Consider the following 17,279-nt stretch of genomic DNA (forward strand, 5'->3'; position numbering starts at 1 on the left):
TTAATCAACATATATACAGATAACAACATAAAGAAACAAACATTTTAATCAGGTTAAACAATGCTGGAAAAAAGGACAGAACAAAGAAACAAAAACATATTTAACACTATAAAAAATGAAAGATCTGTTATGGAAATACAAAGACATGCTGTGTATATTTATTATACATTTTTTGTTATTAATTTGAATGGACTGGAATGGACTTTATTATGAACATATCTAGAAGTAAATTAAGTGTATATGGTTTGTTTATCTTTTATAAAGTACTCAAAAACAGACTAAAGTAAAATTGTTAAGAAATTTGAACAGAACATGATGGTTGATTTTGGATTAGCAGCTACAGTACATAAAATGTACTTTATATCCCAACAACTGATCATTGGACAAGATTGTTTTCATTCACCCGCCTTGGTTTTCAACACGCTGCAGCAAGTCATTACAACAGATCGTCATGGCTCTGAAGGAGTCCAGGTGAAGAAGTCGATTCCCTGCAGCTCGTCAGGTAAGTACTCCTGCTCTACTGGGCCGCTGAAGGCTGGATTGTATTTGTAGCCTTTAGCATAGCCCAGTTCTTTCATCAGCCTGGTGGGGGCGTTGCGAAGGTGTAATAATGGGACAGGAGGCAGGGGACCTTTGTGGTTCCTCAAACAGGCCTTCACGTTAGCATAGGCCTTGTAGATCTGCACAGACTTGGGTGCTCGTGCCAGATAGACCGCACACTGAGCCAGGATCACCTGTTGGGCCGTGGATGAAAGAAAGGAGGGCAACAGAGGTAAAGACACCGGGAATTATTGTAAGATTGGCTGGAGATCAGGTTGATCTGTCACGGTTAAAGACTCAAAAACTCATCACTGATTGCTCAGGTAAGCATACCTCACATTCAGGCATCCCGATGAAGTGACAGGCTTGGAAGGCGGACACAGCCTGAGGAAGAGCGGAGGGATCTGCCATACCTGAGAGAGACAACATGAGACGGAGGCCATCCAATCAGACTACATTAAAAGATACGCTGTCCGCTGCATTTCAGCGGAGTAATATTTTTCTTTCCTGAAATAGCACTAGCTGTCCATGGTCTCATATAGTGTTCCCATACAGTTTAATGGTTATGTGTAGGGGGTGCTACCCTGCCAGAGCGACTCCGGACAAGGCTTGGTGTGTGCATGTTTTTATGTAGGTTTAATTGTCTTTATGGTGGGTTTTTATCGTTGTCTTTTCAGGACGTTAACAGCAACAGTATTTTATCTGGCCTTCCTCTGGCTCATCATTACCAGTCAATGGCACGCAAATGGACTTTGTGTACAACCAGCACCGCCATTCACCATCAACCCAGACAGACTCACCTACTCATGGGATCACCTGTTGGAGCTAAACAGCCTTCAGCCGGATTCAGCACACGTATCCATCCAAACCAATAAAATTATTTTGGGAACAAAATGGAAGTGTATTCGAAGGAAAAGAGGTTCCAGTGGAGGGATATGCAACAGACTAAGGAGGAGAGGCAGCCGGCTATCTCTACCTGAGATAACCCTGTCAAACATGAGATCGCTATGGAATAAGACTGAGGAACCTTCATCGCTCGTCAGGCACAATTGGGATTATCGGCAAACCAGCCTGTTCTGTTTTACAGAAACATGGCTCTCTGAGGATACAGACTTTCAACTAGATGGTTTTAACATCATTCGCTTTGACAGAGATACACGGAAGTCAACTGGGGGCGGGCTCTGCATGGCTGTCAACAGCAAGTGGGCAACAAACTTTTCAGTGACAGAGACATGGAGCTGTAAGCATTATAAGCTGCTGACTGTGTCCTTCAGACCTCACTACTTACCCCGAGAGTTTTCTCAGATCACTGTCATTTTAGTGTATGTACCAGGGCCCGATTTTAATCCAGCTGCAAAACACATAGCTGACAGTTACAACAGAGCTGTCAGTCAGACTGGAGAACAGCCAGTGCTTCAACTGGTGGACACCAATCATTTACCCAACCTAGAGCAATATGTCACAACTCCCACCAGACTGAAGACCATACTGGCATCACAAATGCCTACATCTCAAAATCACAATCCATTTTACTTCTGCCAAGATATAGATCACAACTTAAAACAGGTGAACCCAAAATCCATCAGAGTCTGGAATAAAGAAACATCTGAAAATGTAAGGGTTTTTTCTGAAATGAGACTGGGGAATGTCTTTTTAAGGACTGTGGTGAGGACTCACATGCCCTTAAATATGTACCTACCTCTTACATTTTATTCTGTGAGGACACCCACCAAGAAAATAACTATTTACCTAAACAATAAAAAATGGGTTACAAAAGGACATGAAAATCTTCCTGGGCCAGATAAAAAAAGCTTTTCTGAAAGGAGACAAGCTCAGGGTGAGAGAGCTGGAGAAGGAGTTCAGGATGAAGAACAAGCTGGCTAGGATACAAGATAGAACAAGGTAGATCAGAAACTAACCTCTGAAAATGCGAAGGAGGCATGGCAGGGCTTAAACACCATAATGGGCAGAGCTCCCAAACAGATCCCACCCTTTGCAGAGCAGTTAAACAGTTTCTTCACCCTGTTCAACAGTGGCAGCACTCAAACCACCTTGAACTGCCCAACCCCCAGATCCTCCCTCCAAGCCATCATCTGGTAACCTCCTTCCTACAAAGGGTCCACACACATAAGGCCGCAAGCCCTGACAGGCTCAGAGGCAGGGTGCTCAAAGAATGCTCCACTCTGCTAGGTGGAGTTTTCACAAGGTAGTTCCAGCACCTCCTGGATTCCACCTGTGTTCCCAAACCATCTTATCTAAACTGTACAACCGCTCTGTGATCAGGAAGGCCACCCTGGTCACAGAGGACCCCTCTCGCCCCCTCCACCACTCTTTCCAGTTACTGCCATCAGGCAGATGATATAAAGTTCCACTGACCTGGAAAAACATTTACAAGAAATCTCTCATACCATCTGCAATAATCACTCTGAACAACCAAAAATAGACATTGTACAGCTGCCGTTTTTATTAAGTGGTGAGTCCACTTGCCAGCTACATACTGAAAGATAACAATACAGTAAATGACCAAAAGTAATGATGATAAAATTAATCATTTCACTTGCCCACATCCTCACTGGCAAAGCGGACCAGCCTGCGGGCCACATAGAGAGGATCCTCACCGCCCTCCAGCATGCGGCCCAGCCAGTAGAGAGACGCATTCTCATTGGATCCTCTCATAGACTTATGTAACGCTGAGATACAGTTGTAATGCTCTTCACCTTTGAGTAACACACACAAACAAACACAAAAACATCAATACATGTGGCAAGAGAATGAGACGTGTCATTCTTCAGGTGGCATTTTCACAATGGTCTGAAGAAACGCACAAAGAAACAAAAGAACAATCAGATCAGACCATTTACAGCCATAATGAATCCATTAAAGTCATTAGTCAAGCTGAGGCAGAGTTTCATGACCCTGTAAAGGGAACAGTAAATCTCAGTCTTTTGGGACAGCTGGTGTGTTATGTAACAGGGGAGTGTAGAGGACAGATGAAGTTAGAGAGGATGAAAGAGTGAATGAGAGTTATCCATAGAAAGATTAAATAACATTGATCTTATACCTTAGTTAGCTATTGCATTTAAGAAAATACCAAATTATAGTGTTTTCTTCTTTTATGGATGTACAGCATAGCAATCTTTAGCACAGTCATAGTTTTATATATCATTTTGTGGGGCTCTACTTAAATGTGTGTACTATAATACACACACACACACACACACACACACACACACACACACACACACACACACACACACACACACACACACACACACACACACACACACACACACACACACACACACACACACACACACACACACACACACACACACACACACAGAACACACATGTGGCACTCCTAACCAACCATGAGCACAGCTATAAACACCCCCAGGTTATAAGCATTGTTGAGTTTTTTATTCAATGCATTTCACGTGAAAGTCCTGTGACAGAACAGCGATCACAGTTTCTGGGAAGTAATATGATACGGCTGTTAAGTTAAAAAGTTCAAGTTATTTAGATGTTTAAAGTAAAGCTACTGATGGCAGGTGTTCTACTAAAACAGTCTGGATTTAAAGATGTGGATTTGTGAAATATGTAGCATTGTGTTAATGTGCAGAAATATTTTTTGATAACTGTCTGGCACACGCCCCCTTTAATAATCCTAAAAGGCGCTTCTTGATTCTGTTGAAACCATCTTTGTACCAGGCCTACTATTGCATGAATCCTTTTAAAATGGGCTTTGTCAGTGTTTTATAAATTACAGATGGCCATTAACTTCCATCCAGGCGTATTTGAACAAGCCTGTGATCCAATCTGTCATCGCAAGTACAAATTTTTAAATATACAAAACTGTAAACATCACAGTAAAATATAAAACCCGGGTAGGGCTGGGCAATGTGGCCAAAAATGTTATCACGATAAAAACATTTCGTATCATTTGATATCGATAATTATCACGATATGTCAAATCATTATTTCTTTCAAGTTTAAAGGCAGATTTTTGCTGCTGAGTGAAAACTGAAGAAACCAGATGGTTAAATGATTAAATTTTCTTTATGGTCAGAATGTGACAAACACTTGATGCCAAACAGTGGATCACTTCACAAGTCTGAGGTATCTTTTTCAACAAAATAAATATTTTAATAGAAAAATTAAGTGCTAATTGGTTTGTGATTCAAATGAATTAAAGCAAATATTTAATGATGATATATTGAACATTTATTATATTGTTATTGAGGAAAATTATATTGCGATAATTATCATTATTGTTTAATTGCCGAGCCCTAAACCGCGGTCATATTGGGTATTTGAGCAATACATTTCGAGATAAAGTTGGAACAAAAAAATATTTTGCACCTTCTTATCAAAGAGAAAGCTGGTAATCGGGAACCAAATTAAAAAGAATAATAATAATTTTTTTTCCTGTCCTCATCAGGAACACTTAATAATAACAGAAAAGAACCGTGTAAAAGTGCTTTACTACAAATATATTATAAGTTACTGGGTGCTTTGGTAAATCCAAGGTGCCCTAAAGTTGCACCTCAGATCATTGGGATTCACAGGGGTTACTTTGGTTAGTAACAACTGCAACATTGACAAAATAAGCCCATCTGGCCTTACCAGCTTTATCGTAGAGAATATGGGACCTCTGAAGACCTTCCTTGATGTGCTCCTCCGTCACCAGTATTTCCCGAGAACCATCTTGTCCTAATGACTTGGGCCGGGACAAGCTCACCTGAGCCTGAACAGCAAGCTGCAGACCATTGAGTCCTGCTCTTGCGTCACCATCACAAAGGTAGGCTATGGTGTCCAGAGCTTTTTGTTCAATGAAAATCTTTGGCCTAGGAAAATGGTAACATATATCGGATACATTGTATCAGTGTCAATACTTTTAAATATATTCTTCCTTTTGTAGCAGCATATTACACAATTGTTCTAGGAATCCACCAAGGAAATTTGAATTTTACATTAGATGTGCCAAAGACATCACCATCCTCATCTCAAATTGTCTTTGCTGATGAGACTTCACTGATTTTTAGCTCCTGAAAACCCAAAGTACCTCACAGGGCGATAGAATTCAACCCACAGGCGACTCTCTTTAGGTATGCACAGGGAGCATCATCAATATCCTTCGTGCCTGCCTTAATGCTTGCACTCTCCTCAAGTGTAACAACAACAAAAAAAACAAAAAAACAAAAAACCACACAACACAACACAAAAAACAAACAAATTAGTGTGTAGGAAAAGGTACATTAGACTTGTTTTCCCATCACCATATAACAGTTAACAATTTCAAATGTATATTCAATTTCATGTATAAAATAATATACAGTCGCCAGTTTATTAGATACACCTGGTTAGAACTAATGCAGTCTAATAATCAGTCCTGCAATAAACAAATCCTACCTTCATGAAGGTTTAAATGTTGAAACAGTTCTGGAGAGCTGTTGGAGGCTGTAGTTTGTGTTGCTAGTGAATTGTATTGCGCTATTCAGAGAGGTGTTTCTTTTATCTACCCTACCTAACTGATAATAATAGTGGATAAGACCACAACCACATACTTAAAAGAGGTTTGATGCTTTTGCACTTTTATGATGTTTATAAAAGTGCATGATAATGTACACTTAAAGGGGGGTTTACCATTCTGGAGAAATCCAATAACATGACAAGTTAGCTAAGTATAGGTTTAAGTATATCCTAAATAATACATATGACACAGATATTTGATTATATCTGTGGGGTTCATCATCACATACCAGACATTAATACTTGTCTCACTGTCTCCAACTCATTTGCTAATTCTACTCTTTCAGCCTATCAGGCCAGATCAGAGCTGGGGGGGATTGCTCTTGCTCCAATCACAACCAGTACACTCCTCATATATATTATCCAACTGAAGGATAAGCCAGGAACAGAAGAGAACAAGCCTCCCACTCAACCAAAGGATTTTGAGCTGCAGGGTGACACCTGTTCATGATGAAGGACACTAAGGGCTCAATCTCCAGGGGAGCACTTACTCGTGTCCATCTGATTGGTCTTCATCTTTGGGATTTGCTGGATCTCGTCCCAGGACTCTAATCCCCAACGTGGCCACGGCCCTGTCCAGGATCGAGCCCATCGCCTCCACGGAGAGCTTCTCCAGAACCAGCACCCTGCACCTGCTCAGCAGGGCGGCATTCACCTGGAAGGACGGATTTTCTGTGGTTGCCCCGATCAGAGTGACCGTCCCGCACTCCACGTGAGGAAGGAAGGTGTCCTACAGACACACATACATAGACAGAGAGAAAAGGAGACAGAAAACAGTGACCATCTATGAAATGACAAGATAGTAAGTACTTGTTTGACTATTATCATTACTCTTGGTTCTTTGTTTTATTTGCCTACGATGATGAAAGTAACTGACAACAGTAGCATTCCTACGTCTTTTCATGCTTTCATTCTTTTCAGCTCATTAAGCATGACTGAGCATCCTTGCTAGCTGACATAGGGATTTACTGTCATGTAGCACAAGATTACACACAGTCTAAGAATTAAAGTTAAAAAGTTAAAGTGTAGGAAGTTAGAAAGTTAAAGTGTAGGAAGCATACAGACCCTGAATGAGCTGCTGTATGTGTTGGCAATTTAACTTTTAAATGAGCACATTCTCATGATAGTTGTTAATGGCCCAGCATGTAACCCCTTACAACTAGGGATGCACCGATCCGATACTGATATCGGCCCGATACTGACTCAAATAGCTGGATTGGGTATCGGTGAAAAGCGGGCCGATCTAATCAGTTCAATTACACGCGTACTACATGATGCGTCAGCAGTGCGCCGGTAGACCCGAACATTTTGCTAGGATGGCTACATAGCTTTTTGTTTTACAAAGTTAAGAAGCAATGTTTAAGTTAAGCCTTACATGTGTGATTCTCTGTCACTTTCTCACAGTGAGGAATACAGCTTATCGGATGGGTACTCAGCATCGGCCGATACCCAAAGCCCAGGTATTGGTATCAGTATCAGGACTGAAAAAGTGGGCTCAGCACATTCCTACTTAGAACCACAACTTGTAATTTTCTTTTTTAAATTTATTTTTTTACCTTTGGACAGAGCCAGGCTAGCTGTTTCCCTATGTTTCCAGTCTTTATGCTAAGCTAACCATCTCTTGGCTGTAGCTTCATATTTAACTGACAGACATGAGAGGTATCGATCATCTTATGTAACCCCCAACAATAAAGCGAATAAGCATATTTCCCAAAATGCGAACTATTCCTTCAACCTATTTGACACAGAAATTGAAGAAAAATATGAATGCAAGCTTAATAATAATAATAAACTGTATTATTAAAAACCATTTTTTTCATTCTGCCGCAATAGTTATTTTAAATACTGGCTGGAATTTGGAGTTGCAGCTCACAATCCAAACACATCAGAGAACATCTTTCTGACTCAACACCTGCTGGGATTTGTTGAAGCGGTGAATTTCATCAATGAACAGGATGGTCTTCCTCTTGCACAGTCGGAGCTCATTCTGCGCCTGCTTAATCACCTCCCGGACTTCATTGGTGGACGTGCTGGTGGCGGACAGAGTGACAAAACGAGCTGTTCCCTTCTTTTTACTGGTGCTGGCAATTATGTGAGCTAGAGTGGTCTGAAAGACAACAAAACATAGAAATGATTTAGATTACTTTTAAAAACAAAAAAACATTTGCTATGCCTTCTGGAATCTAAACTCCAAAACCATCATTACCACACATCAAGAAAAACATTTCCTTCTTATCAATGTGGGGAGTATGTTAATAATTATTAACACCTATGTAGCATCTTTGATCTCCAGTTTTTGATCTTCCTGGTCATATAATACACCTCCCTTTACTCGTAAATCTAGTCTTCCGCAAATCCTTCTGACAAGCTCCAAAAATAAGGCCTCAATTGTGAAACCTGAACACTGCAAGACAACTGACAGACGGAGTTAAAGAGGCAAAGTGTAACTGAAGCATGGTGACAACGTCTGAGCATGGCGAGCTGCTGTATGACGATCCAACCCAGTAGGTTGACATACCAGGGAAGTCATTAACATGCTGTATTCAGGTTGCTTACTCTTTCAACTCTCATTTTATCAAATGCAGTAGAGAAAAGAAATCAATGCTAATAAGTGAAAATGCAGTATCTTAAGTTTTAGTTAAAGAATAAAGAGTAAGTTATGTGTTTTAAGTTATGTGAATTAGCTGAAGAAACAGGATACTGTTTAGCACTACTACTGCTTGTAGGAACTACTGGCTACTTAGTGGTGAACTAATTAGATAGATAACTGACAGCAATATTTATCATTAATTAACTGTTGAAGTAATTTATCAAGAAAAAAGAAAGCAAGAAGAAAGAAAAAACATTCACTGGTTGCTGCTTCTCCTCTCAAGTTTGTAAATGAAATATCTTTTGCTTTTGAACTGTTAGAGGGACGCTCATCATTAAAGATGTCATGATGGACATTTTCTAAACCTATTTCCTAACATTTGATAGATTAAATAATCGAACATTCCATTAAAATAAAGACAATGCCAATAATCTATGTTGCAAGCAAATTACATTTTCTCTATTTATGTCATTCCGTAGACCAAGTGACGAATCGATAACACAATCAGCAGATTAACCAATGATGGAAATAATAAGTTACGGCTGTTACAGGATCAATTTAGTCAGTTATATATATATATAAACTGACTAAATTGAAGATAATTATTTACCTACCTACTTATTCATAGAGTGTAGTGTTTTTTTAATGAGCAAGGAGTATATGTAATTTCAAGATTTAAATTGTTTTTAAAGCAGTAGGCTGTTGTAGTATTACACATAAAACAGAGAGGGAAGTAATTGAGGGTAGGGGGTGCTTCATCACCACACCTTTCCACATCCAGGTGGCCCCCAGAGGATCAGGGATGGTATTTCCTGGGAGTCCAGCAGTGACCGGAAGAGTGTCTGCTGGCCTACAACTTTACTTTGACCGAAGTATTCCTCCAGTGTGTTTGGTCTCAGTATCTCAGCCAAAGGCTTGTCTATTGTTAGCAGCGTCCGTGGCGACACATCATTTGATGACTTCAAAGTCTGTCCGTTTGATCCTGTGGGTTGGCTCTTTAGATTCTCAGTACCTGCTGGTCCAGCTTCTGCCTCGCTCAGCAAGTTCACTTTACCTCCCTTGTTGACAGCAGCGGCAGCAGTTTGTTTACTTGAAAACATCCCGCCTCGTTCACTTTGAACTGAAACTTTACTCTTGTTGGCCTGAAATAGAGAAAATACCGAAGATGAAGGCGTCCCAGCCACGCAGGAGGAGCTGGCCAGAGTTTTGTTGACACTGGGACTGGGTGGTTCAGCTTCGGCGCTGATGCGAGTTTTCTTTAAAGGAGGCTCGCTCTCGTTCATTGTAGACTGACTGCTGTCGCTTTTCATCAGACACGCGTCGAGGTGTCCGTTAATTGTAGCAGGTTTAAAGTCTTTAAAACAAACGGGACATTGCACCGAGTCCGGTGCTGTGACGCTAGATGTCATGTCGCTCGCCATGTTGATTCCCGCTAAACTTTTGACCTTTAATCACGTGACCAAACACTGTTGGGAGATTAACACTAACGTTAACCAGAGAAAGTTGTTTTTGTCTAAACGTTATTGCGAAACGCAACGTTTGTTAGTTGAATATAATATTTACTATTTATTTTATATCAATAGTTTGTTAATTATTTTTTTTAGTGGACTTCCTTTCATTTCTTCGCTGTCTGTGTGCATTCGCGTGCTGATGAAATAGTCCGACATTAGCATATTTTTGGTCTAGCTTATGGTTTTCGGAACAAACACCAGTCCAACGTTACATAAGGATGGACACCCCGGAGTGGGAGAGGAGTCGTTTTTGTTTAAACCTTTTGGAGTATAAGTCTTGCTAAAGTTGCAAATAAACTGTGTGACTGTAACGCACTGTGTTTAATGGGGGTCAAGGAATACTATTTTTCCTTTTAGTACCTGAATGCAGCAACTTTAACAGGCCTGGAGCATAGAGGACCCTTAGACTGTGTAAAAAAAAAAGACAAAAGGGAGAACCTCAGGGTTCTTGCAAATAATAAAGCTATTCAAGTTTGTTCATAATAAAAAATACATTTATAGTGATAGAACACCTAACAAATGAACAATTTAACCAAACAATAAATCAAATTTTAAAGCATTAATTGATATGTGATTGGCTAGATTACCAATCAGGTCAGTGGTGGTCCTATAGCATGATACCAAACTTACAAATACTCTGTCCATTTTAGTAAAAATATAGTATAATCAAGGAAATGTACTTAAAAGTTAAGGTACTCAATGCAGAAACGTGTTTCCTTCGACTGCTGAGCTGATGATACAAGGGGGGCAACTTTTTGAGCAATGTTGTTGGTGGCAAGTCTGACTATGTTTTGAACGGATAGCGGAGGGCGGGGTGGGTGGCGGAGTGGTGGGGGAAGGGGATTACAGTAGAAATCTTTAATCATTAGAATTGACGGCAACATTTCCCAGCACCATTGCTCTAAAAGTTGCTCTGTGTATCATCAGCTTTATACTATTATATCATTAGATTATTATTACTCCTTCATTCATGTAAAATAATTATTGAGGTGGAGCTAATTTTAATTATTTTGTTTAAGACTGCAACTAATGATTATTTTAATTATGGATTCATCTGCTGCTTAATTTGTAAAATATCTAGTAACAGCTGTCAAATAATTGTACTGATGTTAAAGGTTCTGTATATCCCTTTGAAATGTCTTGGAGTAGAAGTATAAAGTGGCATGAGAAGAAAATACTATAGTACAAGTATTGTTGAAAGCGGAGAGATTTACATTTATTCATTTAGCTGCTATATATGTCAGAGGTCGCACACCTCTGGAGCAACTAGAGGTTAAGTGTCTTGCTAAGGGACACAATGGTGGATCGCCACCACAACCCATATTGTAATATGAATTGAAATGATAAGGTCCTTATTATGGATGCTCTTTTATTACCTAATCTTGAGGGAGTTATGTGCTTGTGTGTTGCATATACCTATGTGTTTAATCAAATTACTACACAGCAAACCTAGTATTACAGAATATTACAAATTGCGCTGAGAGTGTGAAGAACGGGGGTAAAAGGCTAGAAGCTTAAATTCAAATTTGTAATTAAAAAATGAACCAGGGGATTTATTCATTGAAAAATAGGTTACATTAAAAGGGATGTAAAAATAGTGACATTAACCAATTAAAAGAGAGGTTAATTAATACATACACCCATTATGAAATTACAATTTGAAAAGAGAAATAAGTGACTTTAACCAGTAGAATTTTAATTTGCATTTCCATTAGATTTTCTATTAATTTTGTTTTTTACAAGCTTGATTATCTTTTTCATGAATCATCCAAGGCCAGTTCATCAGAGATTTGCTTTATTTTAACAATGGCTAAATATCTGTTGGTTTCAATGCCATGCAAGACCCTCAAGGTTCTCCTTTACAGAAGCTACAAACTTACAATATTATGGTACTTAAGTATTTTAGCATTTGTAGGAAGGCTGATTTTATGCAGCTATTTTCGTACAAACGTAGTGGTACTTAGCGGCGGCCTTTCTCTGTTTACTTCTCTGCTCAGATAAAAGACCCAAGAGAAACACACCAGAGAGGTCAACCAGGCTGGAAAGGCGGAGAGAGATTTTAGAAGGAAAGTGCTGGCAGCCAAGTGTCCCCCTCAGAGAGAATGGCCAAGCTGAAGTCAGTTCATCAGTGTGCCAACAGCCGAAACATGACCAAGCTGGCCTTATTCCCCTACTTGGAGAAGGTGAAAACCATGCGCTGCTTCTGGGAGATGAAGTTTGATCCAGAGGTATTCATGTAGCTCCCAAATTCCATATAAAAGATACTCATGCTATGCCAGCAGGTGCACCAGCAGAGGGTGGTAAAAGTCACATTTTTAAATAAGAGGAATGCTGTACCTGTGTATGTGAAATTACACTGCTGATGCTCTCTTTATAGTACAAATAAAAATTTGAGACAGGTATTTTTAGAAATTATTTAATAAATAAATAAATATTTACCATAGTAACAAATGACACCATGATGTTGAACACCTACTCAGCACACTACATACTGTAAGTGCCAAAGGTCAGGGGAAATTGATAGTTTTGAATATGTCAATTTCATCAATGGTATGTAGCCAACTGAGTGGGCAAAAATAGTGTAAAGCATGTAGTCTGGGATTCAATTAATCACATGTCGCAGATGTAATTTAAGTAGTGTACTATAAAGCAAACTGAGACATTGTGTGTAATCAAAGACCAGTTTTGCTTTTTTCCATGGCAGCCAAGATATTCATTTGAGCAGTGAGAGCACAGCTCCCATCCAAAAGTGAGCTCATTATTTTATTTGGCAGAGCCAGTGGTGAAGCCAGAGGAGGGGAGATTTCCAGAAATGCTGTAAATAGCTGTAATTGGCTACTGTCAGCCATAAGATGCTTTCTTGCATGCATTGTAGCCTTATGGCTTTCACACCAAAAGTATCATTGTTGCACAATACAGAGTGGTTTGACTCCTCAGAGATACCATCCCATACCATTTATTAAATAACCTATGCCTTAAATGTTCATTTGGATTGGCATAATAATATTTGTTATATTTGTATGTACACAACATGCTATCATTCAGGAGTCAAACAATAGTTCATATAATATTGCCTAAGTTGAGACTGTATAAGCCCCCATGTCACAGTCTGTGTGACATTTGGAGCGGTAATCCAATAGTACAGGCTATTTATTTACACCACAGCCAAGTGTTTGTGTTGACAGGGAGACTAGACCCCCTATCACAATTCTCTCAGTTTTCAATGTAATTTTGGTTTTCGGTGGACTGTGTCTTATAGTTTATTCAGTGAGGAGAATAAAATATTGAAGGATAAGATAAAGTGAGAGAGAACTTGTCTCTCAGACACCCTTTGCTGGCACCTGTCACTTTTTTGTCACGAGGACAAAGTGACCGTCCTTTGGCTCTTAAGTGCTGATGGGAGTGGGGCGTTGACTGAATTAACAGAGGATAATGAAGCATTACTGTTTGGGCGGTCTTTACCCCAGGAAGGAACTGTCATCTCCGCCAACTCTCCACTTGAGACTGTTCTCCCTAAGCTCCAACAGGTCCATAGTAGTTAAATATAGGAAAAGCAAGGCTATAGCAGGAAGGATGAAGAGTAAAGTTAAAGCCATGGAGAACTTTGTCACAGGCTGGGAGATTTGGCTAGTCAACAGCATGTGTCTGGTCGCCTCTTACATCTGGCACAGGCTGTGCGATTTACTCTGCTACAGGAGGAGGCACAGAGCATCCACTCCACCTGCCATTCAGGTATATACAAGGCCGTTTGACTTGTTGAATAATACTCAAACATTAGCTAATGAACCAGCTGGATGGACCAAGAATTCCCAGTATGCTCTTTCATATAGTCAGTGTTGTCTTTATGTTTTAATGAACTTCCAGATGGGCCAGTACAATTTTCTACCTTTGAGGGCTGTAAAGTTGTATTCTCTTCTATTCTATTCCATTGAAAATCCATGTAATTTCATTGTTACTACGAGTCCTACTGAGAAAATGCAGATCAAAAGCTCAGCTGTGTCAGGACTTTGCTTGATTTGCTAACACCTGCATAAGATGCATATAGGATGCTAGGTCTATCATGCTGCTAAAAGTTTTTTTAGAAGAAAACATGTTTGGGTCATGTTGGCATAAACTTATGATTGTTTTGTTCCTTTACAGTAAGCATCAGAGAAATGTATGTAAGGAATGTAGTGTATACTGCAGAAAATCACCTTACGTATTCTATTGTATTGTTCTCAATATGGAACAATATTGGATGGTTGTGTGAATGCCTCTTGATGGACTTTATACGGAATGCCTTGATCAGTAACTAATACTATAGATCCTGTCAACTATGTTGGACTATCTTCAGAGGGGAGCTCCAACATTTAACATCCTCCCTTACTTGATAATCTTACTGTCCTGGAAGAATAGTCATTTCAAAAAGTCTTTACTGACACATTGTTTTGTTTCTTTTTCTGTCTCCTCCTATTGCACTGCACATCATTTTTACTGCCTACATCTCTTAGAAGCATCTAGAGTTGTAACATCAGTGTGTTAAAAAAAACTAACATAAAAAATAATGTATGTTAAAGATGGCACTTTGCAGAAGAATTACATACAATAATTAAAGCCATGTCATTAAAATGGGCACCAGAGACAGCTGGTGTTCTCGCTTTCTCTTTATTTGTTGAAGTTATTCTCATAGATGTTATACTTAGTTTCCTTGAAAGAGGCTATGATGTGCAGTTGGCTTTAAATACGTGATTTATAACTCATGCACGACAAGACTTGGAATTCTAGGGGCAAGATCCAGCCCACATGTTCTATTAGACACGAGTTGCCAGCAGGGAGCAGAGGCATGGTGCTGTTGTGTTGTAGCATCAAATTTCATGTAGCGTAGGCTCTTAGCTTTGTTTTGGGTTTAATTTCATTTGTGCATTATTTGGGCAATGATATGCTTACTTTTGTACTCCCTTTTCCTATAGTATGCTCCAGCTCAATATCACATCTAATTGAATTAGTTAGCCCAACATATGGTGGGTTATCCTTTCAGCAGTGAAATGTGAGACTGTTAATTATGATTCATGTGTGTTTTGCTGATAACAGCAGGAAGGATAAAACATGAGATAAGGGGTTGGTAGTGTTTATGAGCGCAGAGTTTAGAGACGGTACGGTGAGCTCTGGCGGTTGAGCCTGACAGGCACACTGCAGTGTTTCAAGGTGATGAAACACAGCTTGCAAATCCTGCTTCTGCTGCCATCTAGTGATTAAAAATGTCCACGTTGCTTCTGTCATGTAGCATTGCTGTATCTGTAGTAGAATGGAGACATTGCTATTGCATTGCATGTGGTAGGAAAAGCTACAGACATTAACCTTTTACAGATCAGCGCAGGAGTGCTTTTATGCTGAATACTATTTAGCATTCCGTTACCCTTTAGAAATGGCTCAACCTCACTTTAGCTGTTTCACATTGTAGACTGCTTATTTGAACAGAGAGAATTTTGCCTCAGTATGAGTACACACCACACATCTTTATAAATAAACACATACTGCAGTTATCCTTAATGCCATGATAGTACGCCTCAGAGACAAGCTGAAGCCCTCTCACCCTCTCGTGTTTCCATTCCTCTCTTGGCATTTAGGAGATCCACACTGACATTTACTGTAGTAGATCCACGAGTATGTAACTAAGCTTTCTTTGCATTCTGTCACCAACCTTTAATATCCTTTATGACATGCTCAGTGTAAAGCGCTTCTTACATTTCCATAGGCTACTGGTAATAATAGTGTATCTGGGAATATCTTCCTCAAGTAGAGGCACTGTACCTGACTGCAGTTATATCTCAAGTACAAGTAAGATCGGTTGTGCTGAATAGAAATAAAAGTACTACAGTAGCTATTTTTGAAAATAAATATAGGCCTACTTAATCTTTGGGAAACTCCGTGGTGCACCATAGAGATAAAACAATTAGTTAATCAATTGAGTGAAATATAGTAGGGGACAAAAATGCCCTAAATGCACTGATTTCAGCTTCTCACATGTGAATATCTGCTTTTCGCAGTCCTGTATGGAAGTGCTTTTGGGTTTTCAACTGTTGGTCAGACAAACGTTTTAACCTGGGCTCCAAGAAATTTTTACAGACATTTTACTTTTACTATTTTCAGTCATTTTGTTAGCTATATAATCAATTATGAAAATAATCTTGAGTTGCAGATCTAATGCACTAAAAATTAGTACCACTCCTGCCTCATAACCATTTACTCTACAGCTACATGTGTATGCTAATATGGCTAAAAACACTGCTGCTGTTCCAATGCCAAAACGTTCTTATCTCAGGGTGTCAAATACCGACGCATTGAGAAAGCCTGTCAAAGCGTACCCTTTTTAATTTATGGACTTAAGCGTCCAAATGAAACTCCTTCTTAATATATGGTATAGATGCAGTTTCTGCCTTAAATCCATCACTGACCCACTCCTGGACCCCCTGCAGTTTGCCTACAGAGCCAACAGGTCTGTAGATGATGCAGTAAACATCGCCCTTCACTTCATCCTCCAGCACCTGGAACAGCTGCACCTCCATTCACCAGTCAGTCAAGCTCCTGAATTTTGCGGATGATGCCACCCTTATTGGGCTCATCTCTGGTGGGGATGAGTCTGCCTACAGGTGGGAGATTGACCATCTGGTGACCTGGTGCAGCCAGAACAGTCTGGAGCTCAATGCTCTGATGACAGTCCTTCCTGCGTGACTCCCCAGTCACCACTGTGGACATCTCCCAGGACCTCAAGTGGGAGCTGAACATCACCTCCCTCACCAAGAAGGCCCAGCAGAGGACGTACTTCCTGTGGCTGCTGAAGAAGACAATGATGGTGCACTTCTACACCACCATCATTGAGTCCATCCTCACCTCCTCTATCACCATCTGGTACTCTGCTGCCACTGCCAAGAATGAAGGCAGGCTGCAATGTTTCATTGGCTCTGCAGAGAAGGTGATTGGCTGCAATCTTCCATCACTTCAGGAACTGTAGGCCTCCAGGACTCTGAAGCGAGCAGGAAAGATTGCAGCTGACCCCTCCCACCCTGGACACAAACTGTTTCAGACTCTCCCCTCTGGCAAGAGGCTGTGGTCCATCAGGACCAAAA

At 40.1% G+C, this 17,279-nt stretch overlaps 1 protein-coding gene across 1 annotated transcript; it reads right to left on the bottom strand.

Moving 5' to 3' along the window:
* Nucleotides 1–28: 28 nt before the first annotated feature.
* Nucleotides 29–10,107, bottom strand: LOC119902035 (ATPase WRNIP1-like). The gene is made up of 7 exons (XM_038717912.1): nucleotides 9,430–10,107; nucleotides 7,985–8,179; nucleotides 6,564–6,802; nucleotides 5,167–5,387; nucleotides 3,102–3,257; nucleotides 874–953; nucleotides 29–734 (listed from the first exon to the last, which is right to left on the bottom strand). The coding sequence occupies exons 1-7, from the start codon at nucleotides 10,081–10,083 to the stop codon at nucleotides 450–452; spliced, it is 1,830 nt and encodes a 609-aa protein (XP_038573840.1). The 5' UTR covers nucleotides 10,084–10,107; the 3' UTR covers nucleotides 29–449.
* Between the last annotated feature and the right edge of the window lie 7,172 nt (nucleotides 10,108–17,279).

Source organism: Micropterus salmoides, unplaced genomic scaffold (genome assembly GCF_014851395.1).
Source record: "Micropterus salmoides isolate LMB-PRFRI ecotype aquatic unplaced genomic scaffold, ASM1485139v1 Ms_hic_scaffold_14, whole genome shotgun sequence".
Lineage (NCBI taxonomy): Eukaryota > Metazoa > Chordata > Actinopteri > Centrarchiformes > Centrarchidae > Micropterus > Micropterus salmoides.

Coding starts and splice junctions, on each gene's coding strand:
- LOC119902035 (XM_038717912.1), bottom strand. CDS start 10,083: ATGGCGAGCGACATGACATCTAGCGTCACAGCACCGGACTCGGTGCAA. Junction 5,388..6,563: donor GACCAATCAGATGGACACGA/GTAAGTGCTCCC, acceptor CCATTTTCCTAG/GCCAAAGATTTTCATTGAAC. Junction 735..873: donor TCGGGATGCCTGAATGTGAG/GTATGCTTACCT, acceptor ACGGCCCAACAG/GTGATCCTGGCTCAGTGTGC.